Below are 17,414 nucleotides of genomic sequence, written 5' to 3' on the forward strand. Positions count from 1 at the left end.
CCACGGACAACACATGCCACAACAAAAGCAACAATTTCCCAAATTCTACTCTAAGCACCACTCAGTCAAAGCCAATCCCGAGGTCAAAATACTTATCCTCTTAAGATGGTTTGGCAACTTCAGCACTCTTGAGCGAAGGCATGACATCTGCAGCCAGGCTGATCTGCTTCTGCTTACAGTACCCACTGGAGTCTACAATGCGCTTGTCACATCCAGGAAAGCCAAGCTTTCTTATCGGGAAAGAAGGAACTGGAACTGCAAACTGTTGTCGCAGGTTAGCTGGACCAATCTGCAACCTGCTAAATCCATTGCTATTATAAATAACTATTTTAGCAGAGGAGATGGAATTACAAATCATAGAATCATACAATGGTTTGGGTTAGGAAGGGACTTTAAAGATCAGCCAGTTCCAACACCTCCTACCAAAGCCCCATCCAGCCTGGCCTTGGGCACTTCCAGGGATGGGGCATCCACAGCTTCTCTGGGCAGCCTGTGCCAGGGCCTCACCGCCCTCTGAGTGAAGAATTTCTTCCATATATCAAATCTAAATCTACTCTCTCTTAGGTTAAAACCATTACTTCTTGTGTCCTGTCACCACAGCCCCTGACAAACAGTCCCTCCCCAGCTTCCCCATAGGCCCCCTTTTGGCACTGGCAGGCCCTGTAAGGTCTGCCCGGAGCCTTCTCTTCTCCAGGCTGAACAACCCCAGCTCCCTCAGCCTGCTCCTTGATCATCCTCTTGGCCCTTCTCTGGACTTGTTCTAATAATACTTCCACACTAAATGCCACAGACAAACAAGACAGCCTACATCCTATTTATCAAACTAAGAGAAAGTGAAAATGTACACAGTGCGTTTTTGGAAGAAAAGCCTACAGAAAGTCCCTTGCCTAACCTACTCACTCAGACACTTCAGGGGGATTTCTCTTTTCATTATCTTTTATGGCTACCATAAAAGACTCTAAAATGACTTTAAAAAGGTTTAGGGGGTGACCTGGACATCAGGTTAGAAGAGATGCATTTCATGGTCTGGAGACAGCCTTTCAGTGGAAAAACAAATTAAGTCTTTGTGTTTAAACCCTCAGCTTCCGTAAGAATAAGGAGGGACTGCAAACTGTATTTTCCTACAGCCACTGGAGCATCTGGTTTACTCCATACATTAACCGAACACAGCGTGAACCCCAGAACATCTCTGTTACTGCTGGACTCCTGTGCCATTCACAAGGTAATATTCCATTTTTATTTGCCTTTGTTTGTCAACATGAAGACTGACAAATGAAATCAATTTATCTGTTCCTGCTACTTTGCTGGAGAACCATTAAGCAGTAGTGTTTGGAGTGACTTGTTTTGGAAGCACAAAGAAACAAAGAACTTCTTTTAACTATTCCAAAGATGTTCCTATGAGTGGCAAAGGTTGGTGATCTGGACTCCAGTTATCAAAGCAGACTGTGAGAAATGGTGCTTTCACAGTTGTTTCTGCTTTACAAAGCTCTGAGGAAGTATTTGCAACTGGACAGCCATATTCCTCTACATTCAGTAGGCACTCTTAAGGCACACAGGAGATTCTGTGTTTTCTACATGCGCTGTTTTACACACCTGCTAGTTTAAAAGGAGATCAGCCACCAGGGAGGCTGAGTCTGAATGACAGACCTATAACCCATTTACTCCTGCATACTGCAGTAAAAAATAAAGAGAGGTGACTGCATACGTGTCCAAGCATACATGTGTGCACAGGAGACTAACACACCAACTTTCTGTCTAGGCTGCTAACAGATTTTCTGGTTTGTCTGTTCCTAAGAGGACACAACATTACATACATGACTTCTAGAAACTACTGCAAGTACCTAGTGCTTAACCCTATTCAGAGATCATCTTCACAAATTCACAGTAGCTCAAGAGGCCTGCTAGCAAACTGGTAAAACAAAAGTGAAAGCATAAGGAAAGATTCAATTCAACTTGGTACTAACATTCTCACAAAGCAATACACAATTCTGTATTAGCTCCTTGGTTTCACCTTTTACAGAAAAAAAGGTATCACAGCCAAGAGAAAGCAGAAATTTTTCAAAACCCCATACATGTTTCTAAATTCCAGCTGAACTTTTCAAATGGCCTTAAAGCAAAACCACGTTACAAACAAGAAGTGATCTTCAGGAAATGGCTGAATTACCATAACTTGCACAATGCTAATTTTAACCTCTCTGGATATTATGACAGTGGGAAAACCACCGTGTTTCCCCCTGCACTCCTCCCTCAGCGACCGGACGCTCGGCACAGAGAAAGGTCATCCCCTTTCGCCTCACCTTTCAAAGCTCACCACCACACACCAAACCTGCACAGATCTCACCCTCAATTTCCCCATGGTCATATCTCAGATGCTAACAACATTAACAAGTCCACCATGTCCACAATATCACAATCCCCTGCTGCCATTTTGCAAAGAGTTGACTTGGCAAATGTGTGCCTCCTTCTCTGTCTGATCCTTCAGCGCTTGGTGCACGCTGATGGCAGGCTCATTTCCTAACCTCGACAGGACTGCTTTCGTTGATCTCAGCTGCAGTTACACATGCCCAGAGCTCTGCAAAACCAGACAATGGGTTTATAGGAGGGGAAAAACAAAGAGCTCCTGCAAAAACCATGGGCTGCACAGTTTATTTGCCTGACACGAGATATTGGAGGCAGGAACAGAACTCAGTTTACCATGGCAGCTCCCACTGTCATAGCCACCACAGCCTTTCTGGGCTGGAAGGCTCTGTCCCAGCCACTGCTCATTCTTGCATGTGACACGAAGAGGGGATGCTACAGGCCACACGCTCTTGTGATGCACCCCGATTCATTCTGCAGCAGGATCCACTGCCTGCTCTGGATGCAAAGCTGAAGTGCAGTTAAAAAAAAAAAAAAGTCTTATGTACTGTTAGGCAGCATCATAACTACATCTCAGAAAGTTATCTTAAGGCTGTCCATGCAACTCAAAGGTTACAGAGCAAGAAATCCAAAATATCCCTGATTAACTCTTAATGCTGTACTTTAAAGATACCTTTGTTTTCTTGCTCTTTTAGACAAGAGCTCACCAGAAATTTAATTTTGCAGAATGAGGACAATGCACAAACTCTGTTCCACACAGGAAACCTCAGCAAAGCAATTGGGATTTCAGTCTCCTGAGTTTCCTACTGACACAGCAAGTGAGCATCCAGAAGCAGCTGCAATCTGCAAGGACCAGCTAACAGGCTGGAAGGATGCAGAGACTTCCACAGGTCCCTGCTACACAGTTCGCTGTGATCCCTAATCTGACTCTGGAAAGAGAGATTTACCCAACTGCTACAGGAAGGTCTTGCCCTTCTGCCACAATCTCTGCATCTTTCTAACCATAATGTTCTGCAAACCGCATGGCATGGCATGAAGAGCTCCTTTAAGCCAGGAAATTACAAATTTCACCCTGCTCCACTGCTGCATGCCCTGTGGCCACACGACAGCCCAGCAGACAGGAGTCCTCCTGGGCAGCCGGCACACTCGCAGCCTTGCCATGCTTTCACATGGGGGGCAAAACATCCAGCACTCCCACCCACTGCTGGTTCCCCTAGCTGAGACCCAACAGCTTCTTAATGAAATTGTTGCAAGAGTACATACAGCACAGGGGGAAGGAAAGGAAATGTGGGATGTTTTTCTTAATCCCATTCCACTCACAACAATTCCACAGACAAGCCTGTGAAACAATTCAGTTTCAGGCACAGTAAGCATGAGAAATAGAACAAAAAAGTAATATTCTCCCACTTCTTGCAGAGTCTTACTACCCAGAAGAGCTGAGTCACATTAGGTGCTGTTACCTAACACCTCCTGTAATCATGACTACATTCATCGTGTTTTTGGTGTGTGTGTTTGTTGTTGTTATTGTTTTTTGTTTTTGTTTTTTTAATATTTATTTTAATAAAATTAAAAAACACAGTGTAATGCAATAAATGGGTTTATTTTCCTTATAAACAATCAGAGACATTTGGTGTGCAGACTTTCGTGTTTTAGTTTAAATTTTATTTTTTTTTGAGCATTATTCTTTCTTCATGCTTGGAATTTTTTCATGAGCTCCACCAAACTGGTTACTCAAGCAGCTAACAGCACCAAGGTGTCCAGAGAAAATATTAGCTTTAAAAAAAATAAATACAAATAAAAGCAGGAAATTGCCCTAAGGCAAACCAAAACAAAAAACAAAAAACCCTCTCTGGGCTAAAACTGCACATACAACAAAATGAGCAAGCAAGGAATAAAAAACTGCAATAACACCATCAAACTTGACATAAGCCTTGAAAGAAATAAAGTATAACTTCTGTGAATCATAAAAAAAGATTTGTCTTCACTCAGCAACTACAGACTATATGCAAAAGATCCACTATGAAGCTCATGACTACAATGTTAAATAACGTGAAGAGCCCAGACATTCTGCATCTTTAAGTCTTAAAGCACTTTAAAGGTAATTAACCATCATTATGCGTTATAGTCTGTGCTTTGACAACTGTTTTATGACTTCAAGGGAAAAAGTTACAGGAACAGCTGTCCAAGGCATTCTGTGCTAGAAATGCTGACTTCCCAGACAGTCTGTTACAGTTGATGTCATTTTCACTCAATGATGACAGTAACCCAATTGAAAAGTTAAGTAAATTATAATTAATAATAAATTAAATTGTTAACAGTTACAGCATTCACAGAGGCCAGAAAAAACAGGCATATAAGAAAGACACATTAGCATGCACAATTTAGAAAAAAAAAAAAAAAGAATAGGAAAAGCATAACTAACAAAACACAACTACACCAGGAAGGCTGGGGAACGAAGAACACATTTCTCCAGTACATTTCAGACAAATGTATGACAGGAGTTTAACTATACCCCTGAAATAAACTAACGATGCATCAAATGGGAGGTGAGAAACACGTGTTGGAAAGGGAGGATTTCAAATGGACTGCTTTCCCTTTCAGCACTCCTCTTCCAGCTTGTTGTCTGAGAAGCTCCTTGCTCCTGTTCTGGCAGTCTCTTTCTGAACAGCCCACCAAAGTGCTGCTCCTGAACAGCGTCTTCGGCAGCAGTAGCCACCAAAAAGGACTTCTGTCACCCACTGCACCCCCTGCAAAGCTGTCTTGTTATAAGGCAACTCCTGGCCCTGCTACCAAGACCTGAGTGAGCAACATGTTTCAACACACAACACTTCTGGAGCCATTTGTCTGAAACTCCATTGCCTGGAGATCCTTGCAGTCCCACAAAAAAGCAAGGGGCACAAAACCACCACCACCGCTGTCCGGCTCCAGTAGCACTGCCTTCAGTTTTCAGTGCCGTCACTGAAGCTGCCCACTTTAAAGGCGCCCAAATCCATAAAACCGCACCCTAGTCACACAGGCTGAAAGAAAAGGGCCCATGCAGTCTGTGTACCGAGGATGGCAGCACGGAGATACCACATCTCTTACTGCCAGGGGCGAGGAGCACACGCCACCGTCCCCACCACCCGCGTGAGGTAGGCCCTGAGATGGCGGCGGTGTCCGGCCGGCCACAGCCTGCCCTCTGACAGGCACCAGAGGGACAGCTTTTCTCCTGTGAGAGGGCAGGTTCAACGTCCAGCACCTCCCAGATCTCTGCATATGGATAGTAATATTCCCATAATCTCACTGAGCAGAAGGCTTTGCAGCCTGTATGCAAACACAAACAACGCTGACTTTAATTGTTAACTTAAACGGCATCCTCTGTGTCTACGGACAGGAGGCACAAAGACAGGTTTCAGAGACAAAAAAAACAAACAAAAACTCAGCAGTCGGGGCACAGGGCTTATTAAAGGCATTTCATTAATAGAACTTATTAGTTCTATTAAAGGCATAGAAACATATGCGTCACACAAAGTAATAACATCAGATAACTGCATGGAAGTCAGTGATTAGACAGGGAAGGGTGTATTTGAAAGTTACAGGAAGGACAAATCAGTAGAAAAAGCAGGGGCACATATGAAGATTAAGAGGGGCAATTTTGCAAAAGGTCCAAAAAAAAAAAAAAAAAAAAATCACCCAGAAGGAGCTTTCACGAAGGAGGAATAGGTAAAAGCAGAAAGTACATCCAGCATGAGATAGTAATTGTAACAATTTATGAGACGATCACACGTCACAAGATCTAACCTGCAACACCTTAAGTTATGTAAGATATTAAAAAAAAAAAAAAGATTTACAGGGACCAGAGGCTGCTGATTTTATTCACAAAAGAAACAGATGAACAAAATGAAAAGGTGAAGTAACTGCCTAGCCCTTGAGAAGCTGAACTGTGTTCACCAAACAGTCTCTTATTCCCTGAAGCCAGTTTTGCTCAACCTACACCAGCTTGGTAAATCATTTTGCCTGGCATCTTGCTTACTCCATCACCCTGACATGCTGTGGAAAATCAGTAAGGGATGCTCTTCAGAGGAAAACTTAGCCTGAGCTGACAAACAGAACAGCTGTCCTGCTTGTACGCTATAGCAAAGACTGAACCACGGCAGAGAAGTTCACCTTCAAGCACTAAGCAGTAGTTCAGTACCACACTTACTGCTTTAACTGATCAATTTTCTTTCTTTCTTAATCCCAAATGTGCCAGAGATATTTGATACTATGACTAGGTATGCTGTCACATCCAACACCAGTACCAAATGCCCATTTCTCTTACTGTAGCACTTTTTCACTTATTTCACTCATCCTTCTTTCAGCACAGACATCAATGATGAACTGAAGTACACTGTCAAATAATACAAAATTAACAACATGAAGGTAAACATCTAGCCAGTAACCTAGGTCAACAAGCATATTAATGACAACCTGCATTTCACTGAAGGCTTATTTTTAATAGAAGGTATTAATGCTATCCATAATGGCCACTGTGGCTTCTCCATCTGACAGATGACTCAAATACTCACTCATTTCTTAAGCGGGACAGCAAGCAGGCATCATCTATCAGGAAGCTTAGAACTCCAGGAGAGGCTTACTGGGGAAACAAGAAGGACGTGGTTGCAATGTTTAGGATGAGCAGCAGCTACCTGGAGTGAATCCTTTTGCCTTTTCTCTTCCGCAGCCTCAACTGCGTATGCGAGATATGAACCCTGCCTCCAGTATTTCTACCACTGCAGAAGCCCTTAAGGGCTCAGCCCATCCCTCTTTTGTGACGCTGCCCCAATTAGAAGTCAATATATTCACAAGCACATTGTCAGTACAGCATTAACTTTGCCTCTGAAAACCAAAGCCTTCAGAACAAGAAGACTGCGCACAGTGTGCCACTACCACATACAGTCAGGAGACTTTTCCACAATAGCATTATTTAAACCTTATTTAAGGAACTTACAGCTCTCAGGATAATTACTGCACGGGAATGATTCTTTTGTTCTCTCTTGAAAAGAGAAACAAAGCAGACTGAAGACATACTTTTTGGTATTACTAATTTCAAGGAAGCCGCAAGATGTTACAGCTAGGGGACAGAAGCCAAACTCCCTAAGCAAGGTGGAAAAACACAATCCGAAGCGGAAATAACAGCATACAACTTGAAGCAGCTCTCACAGCAACCTGCTAGACTCAAGCAGACAGTTTTACGATCTTCTAGCCTCTGTCTGAGTTCAGTGAAGCAACAGTTTTGAGCTCTGGCTTGACAGCAAGATCACCCAGCGGGACCTCTCTATGGAAAAGAGGTGATGCCAGCAGTGGGATCTGCAAGGGACACATTCCCAGAGAGCAGATGAAACAGGGATCAGTAGATTCAGAGTACATCATGAAGAAGCAGTGAGGGGGGTAATATAAAAGCTTAGTAATTATTCACAGCAATTAAAATCAATGCTGTTGACCAGAAAACTGGTCACATACCATTTTAACAAGGAAAAGTGGTTTAAGTCATTTAATAAGTGAAAGTGGGAAGAGGGCCAGCAAATATCTTCAAGGAGGTGGAAAGGGGAGCAACATGACAGAACCATGAATGAAGAGAGAGGGAGCCACCCCTGCCACAGACCTCTGCCACCCCTGTCAGGCACTGCCTCCACATTTTCAGAAGATCCTCGGCTCAGGAGCAGGCAGAGCAGCACATTGCCAGTAATGGAAATAGGGTAAGCGTGCCTGAGCCAGCCCCACACAGACATGCAAGCATGCTGGATGAAGTGGGCTGAACTGTTCCTCTAAGGAGTGCTCAGGCGCATCTTTCCAGCATGGTTCTGCAAAGCCAGACAAAGATTTAAAAGCTTCAATGCAATCCTTGTTTTCTAGTCTACTAAGGTCAGACACAACCTGTGGGCAACACAGAAGACAGACAACAGAGAGTTATGAAAGGATTTAACACGGGATTTAACACATTGGGCAAATAAAATGACAGATGAAATTCGGTAACAATACATACAAAGGAACCCAAACAAGGAGGAAAACAAACCCAGTTGCACTTGTGGACTAAAATCTTTCTTCTCCTGCCTCTCCTTAGAATGAAAGAGACTTTTTGCTTCTGGTAGAATTAACAGATAAACATTCAGAATCAGCAGAAAAGGGCCATGGAATAAGACTGAAGATGCCATACAGTCAAGGTTAGCTAGTACCTTGGAAACTGCATTCTTGAGAGCCTACAATTCCAATCACAAAACAGTGGTACAATAAACAAGAGGGGAAAGAGACAACATACAGACCTGGACCATTCTGCTTTGAAGACAGAAGGCTGACTATTAGTTCATTAGTACCATAGACAAAGTTAAGTTACTCGCTGTGCCTCAAAAAAGGTCCAGTTACTGAACACAATGTGCCCAATGGTTAAGTGGGTGACACGGGTAGTAAGGGGAGGGTTGGAACAGATGATCTTTGATGGCTTTTCCAACCGTAACGATTCTATGATTCAATACAACTTCCAGCACGGAAGTTCCCAGCCAAGACTTCCTGAAGCTGGAGTGATGCAATGAGAAGGATTATTTGGTCTGTGCTGCACTCACAGTAGGTTGAGTAGGTTCTCAAGCACCTACTGTGGACCACCAGCAGCAAAAAGGCGCAATCTAGGATGACCTAGGACTAACCTGTACCTGACAACATGAGAAAAATCTGTTCCAAAAATATTGTTTACCTTCCGGAAAACATCCCTCCAGATGCTTAAGTCCAATTATAGATAGGTTCCAGGTTTTGCAAAGCACTTTGGTACTTGTGTGAGGCCTCAGTAAAATTGCAGAACAGACCAGGTCATCACCAATGCAACCAACAGCAGTTCCTCTCAGTGTAGAAAACTCTTTTACAGGCATTGTGTGGCTTACTGGGCATAAGCAGTTTTACACTGTTGGAGGAGTCCTATCACAGACTGACAGGTGCCTTAACAGGGCAGCAGAAACCTCCTGGCATGAGATCAGACAAAATCTATATGGTACTTTCTCCCCACTTGGAGAGTGGTCTGCTTGATTACCACTTTTTTCTCCCTGCTGTGTGCATTTGCTGCGTTTTGCAAACTAAAGCTTCTCTAAGCATGACAGCAATTTAAGTAAAAACATTCTGACCCAGGAAGCAATAAAGTACGACACATTATTTCCTGGTTTGGGAGCCAGGTACCAAGCCCATGATTTTCCTGGAATGTGACCAAGTGCCAGGTGTTGGTTTCTGGCAGGATACATGGACTGAGGAAAAACCTGAAGTTTGTTTTGATTGCTCAATGCTTAGTACGTGACAGACGCTTTTTCAACCTGGTACCTGGAAAATGAAACTAAAAGAATGGCAAATAAAGTTGAGGTTGAAGAAATTAAAAGAGAGAAAGACCTTCTGAAAACGGTTTCCCTTCCTCCTCAAATCACCCAGAGGAGATGGATGGACTGTAAGAGAAGCTGGAATGGACAGGAACACTGTTAGGAGAGAGGGTTTCAGTACCAAGGAAATAGCCACAGACTACTGGGTTCCAGACCACCTCCCAGAGACAAGATCAGCCCAAGGACTCTCCCATATTACAAGATGAAAAGATTCCCCCTTCTGCCAACAGTGGGATGTTACAACAAGTTCAAAGTGTCTGTTAATAGGAACCCAACATGGAAAAGCAACTGAAGTAAAAGTGCTTCCAAATGCACAAAGTCTCTCAGAAGCCATCAGAAGCACTAAAGACCCTGCTTACTTCTCCTAATAGTCCTACATCAAGACCTTCTTCTTTCAAGAGCTAATTTGAGAGAGTAAACCACAATCCAGCTTTCACAACTCAAGTACTATCAGTAGCTGGCTTTAATAAGCCACTGAACATTAGTTCTCCTAAAGTAAAATGACGAGGCTTTATACTCCGGATTTCTAGACACAAATCCTCACTTGTCTAACTGCCAATGCTTTATATATTATTTTCATAACAAAAGCAGCTCTTACGGTGGGACACTCTCCCAACTTTAACACAAAATTGTTTCCCTCCAATACTGGCAACCATACTACAGAGTTGAAGAGAGTGTACTCTAAGATGAAACCAGCTGATACTAGAATGATGTTTATGAACAGCTTTGCCAGCAAATAAAGTCACTCGTTTAGTTTTATAGGAGAGGCTTATGAGAGTTTTGTGAAGGGATGTCATGCACTTGGGTTTAAAGATAGGTTTTCTGCACTTGTTAAGAAAGAAAAGCCACCAATTTTTCAGTGTGTGCCTTAAGCACAGCTTACATCATATTCGTACCCGTGCGTACCAAAACATGAGGCAAAAAGCACCCAAAAAATGTGTCTGCTGAAAGCACAAGAGGAAGGCTACCTGAGCAAACCACATGAAGCTCTGTAAAAACTCCACTCAGCTGCCGAGGCTGGTGCCTACCAGCCTGTGGCTTGCTGAGCTGCGGGGGGCGAGGCGGGATCGATTGCTACCCGCACAATGGCAGGGCTCTAGCCTCAGACTCCTGAACAGCGAGGATTACTCAACACAGCGAGTGGAAACCAAGCTATTCTATCCGATTCATGCAGCAACTGAATCACATGAATGGAGGTGCAGTTCAGAGAAATATTATCTGCACACTGAGGACATTCCATCTACGCAGTCATTTTAAACGCTGTTTTTCGTTCACTTTGCATTACTGTAGAGCTGCGAGCAACAGAAAACAAAACCTTTACCTCTGATGTACCAAAACACTCTCCCTCCCCCCACCAAATATATGTCCCTTCAGCACTGATGCTGCCTCTATCACTACTAATCTCTACATGGGGAATAAATGCGTATTTTATTAACAGCCAAAAATATAAATAACTCTCATCTGTACTTGTTTACTTTTGCAAAACACCCATTTACTATGTGAGTCTGTCTGAAATTTAATCTGTATATGCTAAAAGCCCTCTAAGGACTCCACAGACATTACTAGTTATGGCAAACTATCTGTCAGTGTATTAAGAAGAAAAATTCTCTATATTCAACAATGCAGCTATCAGCCCTTCCCTGTTACTCAGTGCCCCTATCAATTTACTACAAGGTACCATGGATGAAGAGAGACAGAAACAAGCATCACTTAGAAGTCACCAGGCAGACCAAAAAGTAATTGCAAGGTTTTTGCTTTGTTTCTTGATTACACTCTAGGGCAGCACTGTCACTGAGGGAAACATTCCCCCCCCCCCCCCCCCCCCCATATAGCATGGGTAAGGATCATGGGATCATCCACACAGATGCCCTGTGAACCCAGACAAGGGATTTACCTCATTTAACACTTCATGTCAGCGTTCATCCAGCTTAGGATGGAGGCGGTCAGAAGCCAGGGTGATAGATAACAGGCAGCCTTTTCCGCTACTCCAGCTGCAGCTTAAGTGTGCATGACGTTATGACCTGAGAAACACACTTAATTTTCATAACAATCCTTATACTGTTTCTAGATGGTTAATAAAGGCGTGGATGCCTGATTCAGAGCTTCATGACATCAGCTAGAGAAAACACACACAAGAGAGATAAGGGAAATGCTTTATGAACTCTGAAGAGACCAAAGCTGGTCTTGTCTGCCTTTTATGCAACTGATTTCAGCCAAACACTCCAAGGCTTTAGGATAAAAAAAAAAATCAAAAACAAAAACAAGAAAAAGTCTTGCAACATGCCCTAATTTCACCTGCCTCCCGTTTTGCTGTGAAGGCCACACAGCCTTGTGCTCAGTGTGAAGACAGCGACTGCCTAATATTGAAACTCTCCTAGCGAAGATGCAGACAGCGTTCTTTACCCCGCAGACTGTCTGTCATCACAGAAAAAGCCTCCTGGAGGAACCGCCTGCTTTAGAGTCTATGAAAAGGCCTCACACCCGCTCAATCCAGCGAAAAATTGATCCCTTCAAATGTATTTCACAAAATTTTCTTTGAACCATACTAATATCTTGGATAAGCCACAGCACCTGCATTACTTCAGATGGCTTGAAATGGGCAGCTTTCTGCCGTAGCACACAATACCAGAGGGGTCGCCTGAAGCAACACAAACTGATCCTTACAAAAACAAAAGCCCTTAACCATTCCTTCTTGGTTATGTCCCTAACCAAATGCTCCTCGGAAAGCAGCACTTCCTTACAAACACAAGGATAGAAGCCATTTCCCCCTCCTCCTCATTCAAAAATGCCATGCAGCCTTCTAGAGACACGGTCTGGATGATTTGGAAAGATTGTTACTCTCAATTATTGCCAGCAACTTGGATGACGTCTGTCCTGACATGAAAATCTGTAACAAAGCTCCTTCTGTCCTTGTGATGGGCACAACTGCTGCCTGAAATTTACTCTGAACATCACAGCCCTCAGCATTTGACCACAAGATAGGTGCTAGCCACATGCAATCCACTTAAAAGGTTCTCACAAAAATGCATGCAGAAATCTCCATACGGCATTTACAAAAGAATACACAAAGTGCAGCAATTCTGTCAAATGACAGAACAGCAGGTCACTCTTAAGTAGATTTTGTTGCAAATCACACATCAGTCTGAACACTCCTGTCTCCATTCCATTTACATGGCTGGATTATTTCTGCATCTTTGTTAGTCTTGCAGGAGACTTCCGTCTGCTGTGCGAGAAACAAAACAACAACAAAAAAGATTTCTGGAAGCCTGGGGAAAGTTAAAAATCTCAACACCCTCCCTCCCCCCCTCCAAATGCTAAGCAAAAAGCAAAAGTCATGATAATTCAGCCTTTAAGGATCTGTAAAACATCAAATGGTTTTGGTTTGGCACTTCGTTTTGAATTTGGTTATTTTCTTTTCTTTACAATAGCAGATTCCCCCCCCCCCATTTCAAACTCATAAGTATACATATAGAAATCCTAAGATTTCTGGCTAGTGGGTAATCTACAGAGCATTAGCAGGATTCACAGCCCTTTTCTACAATCTTCTGCATATACAAATGACTTTATTCAAAATAATGGCTGCTGTGCAACTCACTTTCAATTTTAGATGTAGGCTATAGGATGAGGAGGCCAGAAACACCTGCCTTTGGGGTCAACTACATTACCCTTTTCAGCTGTAGAGCTTCTCTAGGCAGCAAATGGCATAAATCATAATACAATAATCACACACAACGCAATACAGGGTGCTGAGTTCATTCTGCTGCCCTGCATTAGCTTTTTTAACACAGCTCTTCCCACACCTCCTCTTGCCCCAGGACACCCTATGGATATTAGCTGCGTTTCCTTCTTCTAGCACCTGTCCTCGAGTTGTGTTAAAATTATGAGCTTAAATTCCCTGAGCAGCTAATGAAGAGATAAGCACACACAGACAGGCAAGGTTTGTCTGCATTAGTTATCATAGTAATTCCAGGTCTCTTTATTCCAGGCCACAATGAGGCCTTGCACACAATAACCCTTTTTCTTCACAGATTTCCACATTAGTTTCCACAGTTTTTAATTTTTTTTTTTTAAGTTCGGCATAAGAGAACTGCACTCTTCGTGTCTCTTGATTGAGTACAGGGCTACAAAAGTACTCAGCTCACTTCCCTTTCTAGTGGATTTCTTACTGTTTCCTTCTCTATAGTTTCTGATTCTCAGCTGCTGCTGTTTTCACCTCTGAACTTAGCTGCGTCTCTCATTTTCTCACGGTCTAGCCTCGCTAGTTATCACCCACTCTCACTCTGTTCCATCAGGTGTCCCCAAGCCCCATCACACTCTTACCTTTCTCAAGTATACAAGACCCAGCTCTCCCAAACACTCCCATTACCATAGCTCCTTGTGCTCCAACTGATACTGATGGTAACATCTGAAAGCAAAAGCAGCAACACAGATGCACGTCAGCCAGTACCTGTGACAGGTCCACATAGCTCAGTAGTTTTCAATTGTTCATCTAGCAGCTTAACAACAAAAGTACATATTGTAGTTCAAACTGTCGTAGATACAGGAAATCCAAATTTGATCTTAAGGGCAAGCAATTATAGCTACTCGACATTTTGGCCATTTTAAGTGACTAATTCCTTCTGATGGGGACCGCTATTATGTTTGTATGACTGAACACATTACCTCTTTTGCTTTTAATGAGGGCATAGCTGTATCCAATCCAGAACAAAGGGCTCACAGACTTAGGCACAATGCATATACACAGATTTTGAAACATACATATCGCGTTCTAGTTCAGTTTTAAATACACATGAGATGAAGCAAAGATCTTGTGAAGTAGTGTGCAGAACTGAAGAGAAGTAGCTCAGCAGCCAGGTCAGCCAGCCCCAACAGCAAGTCATCACACAGCAGAGATGGATACTGCAGACAGTTTCACAAAAGAGCCCTGCAACGTTTACAATGCACTCAGCACGCATCAATCTAGGATGCTGTAGAGCCAGCTTCCTCCCCACCAGTATCTCTTTTCACATCCTAAATAATGCACCGATGCAATCGGGAGTCAAGGAAGTCACAGCTGTTAAACCCTCTGATGTTTAAGAGGTGACTGTTTTAGATATAGCAGTGTGTAAGTCCATGTGTGTGCCTGTGAGCGTTCCCCACGCATGGGGTGCCTGTCTCGAGCAGCAAACAAACAACTGAAAAGATGCAAGGCAAAAGAGAGTCCAAACTTAAGATGCTGTGCATGTTTTGAACTCTCAACCCCTCTTTAAGAGCAACAGTATGTTAATAACAGTAATAATAACACGCAGGAAAAAACAGACTATTCAACAGAAATGTCTATTTAAAGGAGACTTTGAACAGATAATGACTTGTAAGATATCCATCTTTCTTTCAGCACACTACCATTTATTGAGGATATTTTTTACATGAAATGCCTGTGGGTCATCTCCAAAAGCCAAAAGAGGCCGTCCAGTGGCCTCTGCGCAGCAATGAAGCTCAGCCACTGGAATTAAGGAAGTCTACAGAAATAATCTCTCTTGCCTTCCCCTCTCCAAATACAGTGCTCACAGTACACGAGCACATGTGACTCCTTTAACATAGGCATGAACAGTGAAATCAGCACAGACCGACAGATCACAGATCAATATTGTTTTCATAACATTTGATTTGCAAAGTTGAAGCATGAGTATTCCTGGTTACAAGGAGAATTATGCCTACACTTCTGGGGACAGTAGAGCAAATCTGATCCCAAAAACCTGCCTGCATCTGCTCTGTTTCACAATGGTTTCTGGAAAATTGTATCTGCACTGCAAGGGTGAGCGAGTGAACTCACTACCCAAGCTTTTGCAACACAAAATATGCCACTTCCAGAGCACAACTCCAGGAGCTCAGACACATCCAGAGACCAAATTGCTACATTTTGCTACATTTCTTTTTTGAACATACACCAAACAAGATTCACTTCCTCTTCTTTTTGCAAGTTGTAATTTGTAACAATAGCAGTTTTCTTCACATACAAAAACCTTCCTTATTAACACCACAAATACAAACTTTAAAGCCTAGTTTTGCCAGAGTTTTAGCATGAAATGCTCACAGGGACTCCAAGCACTTGGAGCAAGACAGCTTTTTGTTTACCAGAGCTCAGAATCACTTTCACATTCCAGAAATGTGTTTCGCAGAGATGTTTTTTCAGCCTCAGCCTGCTAACTATACTTTCCAAGAAGTCCTCAGTACAGCCCTGGAGAACACAGATATCCACAGGCATGGGTGTCCCCTCTCCTACATGATAGGTCTCCCACATTGACACTGCTTTTCCTATGATATAACGAACAGCTCCACTAGCCACAAAGAATGATGGACACAGTAATCTTCAATAGGTGTGACTCAGCCCACCAAAGCATTTTCATTACACTTTGAAATTTGTTGCTTCATCAGTTGCCTTGAAAATGACAAGATTAATTGAATTGGGAGGGAGCAAAAGCCAGGAAAAAGCCTGGGAAGTCTGGCTATCAATCCATGTAGCTCCAGCATGACTTGTCAAATGAGTTGAGAAGAGCACAAAATTTTGGAACACAAAGGCCAACAAAACCAAATGAGCAGAAGTTAGGCAAAGAAGAAGTTAGGCAAAGCAAGATAAAAGGAAACAAACAAACAGCAAATGTTTTGGAGGAAACCATCTCAAAAGTTCATCACATGGGCTTCAGGAAAACGAGGCTTAAGCCAAAAGGTACCATGTGTTCCCAGCAAGGCTGGAAATTTCTTGTCAATATAAAATGTAACTAAGCAACTTCAGATTTCAAGAACTTCTAAGCTGCTGTTCTACACACAAGAACTGGCAAGTATATTGGTGAGCAGTGAGGTTCCAGGTACACCATGTCTGTAACTCTGAGTTAACAGATCAAAATGTTCTTATCAATGGCTTATCCTGTTTCTCAGAACAGGACAAACTCTCCAAGAATCAGCAATTCAAAGCCACTTTCATCTTTGAGAAGAGCATCTTTGTCACTTTAGCTACACTGATTAAATTAACGTGTAACTTTCCAGCAATGACAAAACCTATGCAGTAATGCTGGACAATGTCAAAGCTTCTCAGTACACTGAGAGTCAACAATGTCATCCTCACTGTAGTAAACACAAACAGCATTTAAGGATTTGCACCTACTGCTGTCTGTGGAGTACATAAAATCTTTACTGGTTGTCCTGGGCCTGCATCTCTTCTCCAAATTGTAAATTCTGGCTCTAAATAGAAAATAATTTTGATGTATCTTTGCTGAACAATTCACCTGAATTTGTGCATCCCTTCAGTCATAAAAGGCCTTTAAAAGTAGATATGCTGCCTTGAGAGTGAAGCTCTCCTACAGCTTTGTACTATGATAGATTGATTTCCTACGTCTTGCCTTCTGATGCAGACTATCAGACTTCTTCGCCACTGCCCTGTTTGTCACTACGAAATTTGAGAGAAAAAAGAAGGGTAAAGCAGTAGAAAAGGGAGAAACACTAACCTAAGTAAGAACTAAGATACCAGAAACATCTACCTGCCAGTTCCAGATAGAAAACACAATATCCAAAACATGCACCAAAACAACAGCAACAACAACAAAAAAAATGCCAGGAAACATGCCCACAATAATATGGGGAACTCGACAACTTTTAGAACTCTTTTTCATAACACGGCTGTTTCAAGAGTGCTCCTCAGACCAAAGCAGC

At 42.7% G+C, this 17,414-nt stretch overlaps 1 protein-coding gene across 4 annotated transcripts in view; it reads right to left on the reverse strand.

The window, feature by feature from the left end:
* Window positions 1–17,414, reverse strand: part of RNF38 (ring finger protein 38) — a 111,251-nt gene that overhangs the window by 83,994 nt on the left and 9,843 nt on the right. The window contains exon 2 of one of the 4 annotated variants that reach the window (XM_068666501.1): window positions 14,049–14,133. The exons of the other annotated variants lie outside the window; for them this stretch is intronic. Coding sequence (XP_068522602.1) covers window positions 14,049–14,133 — 85 coding nt within the window. The remainder of the gene's footprint in view (window positions 1–14,048; window positions 14,134–17,414) is intronic. 4 annotated transcript variants of the gene reach the window in all.

Source organism: Anas acuta, chromosome Z, assembly GCF_963932015.1.
Source record: "Anas acuta chromosome Z, bAnaAcu1.1, whole genome shotgun sequence".
Lineage (NCBI taxonomy): Eukaryota > Metazoa > Chordata > Aves > Anseriformes > Anatidae > Anas > Anas acuta.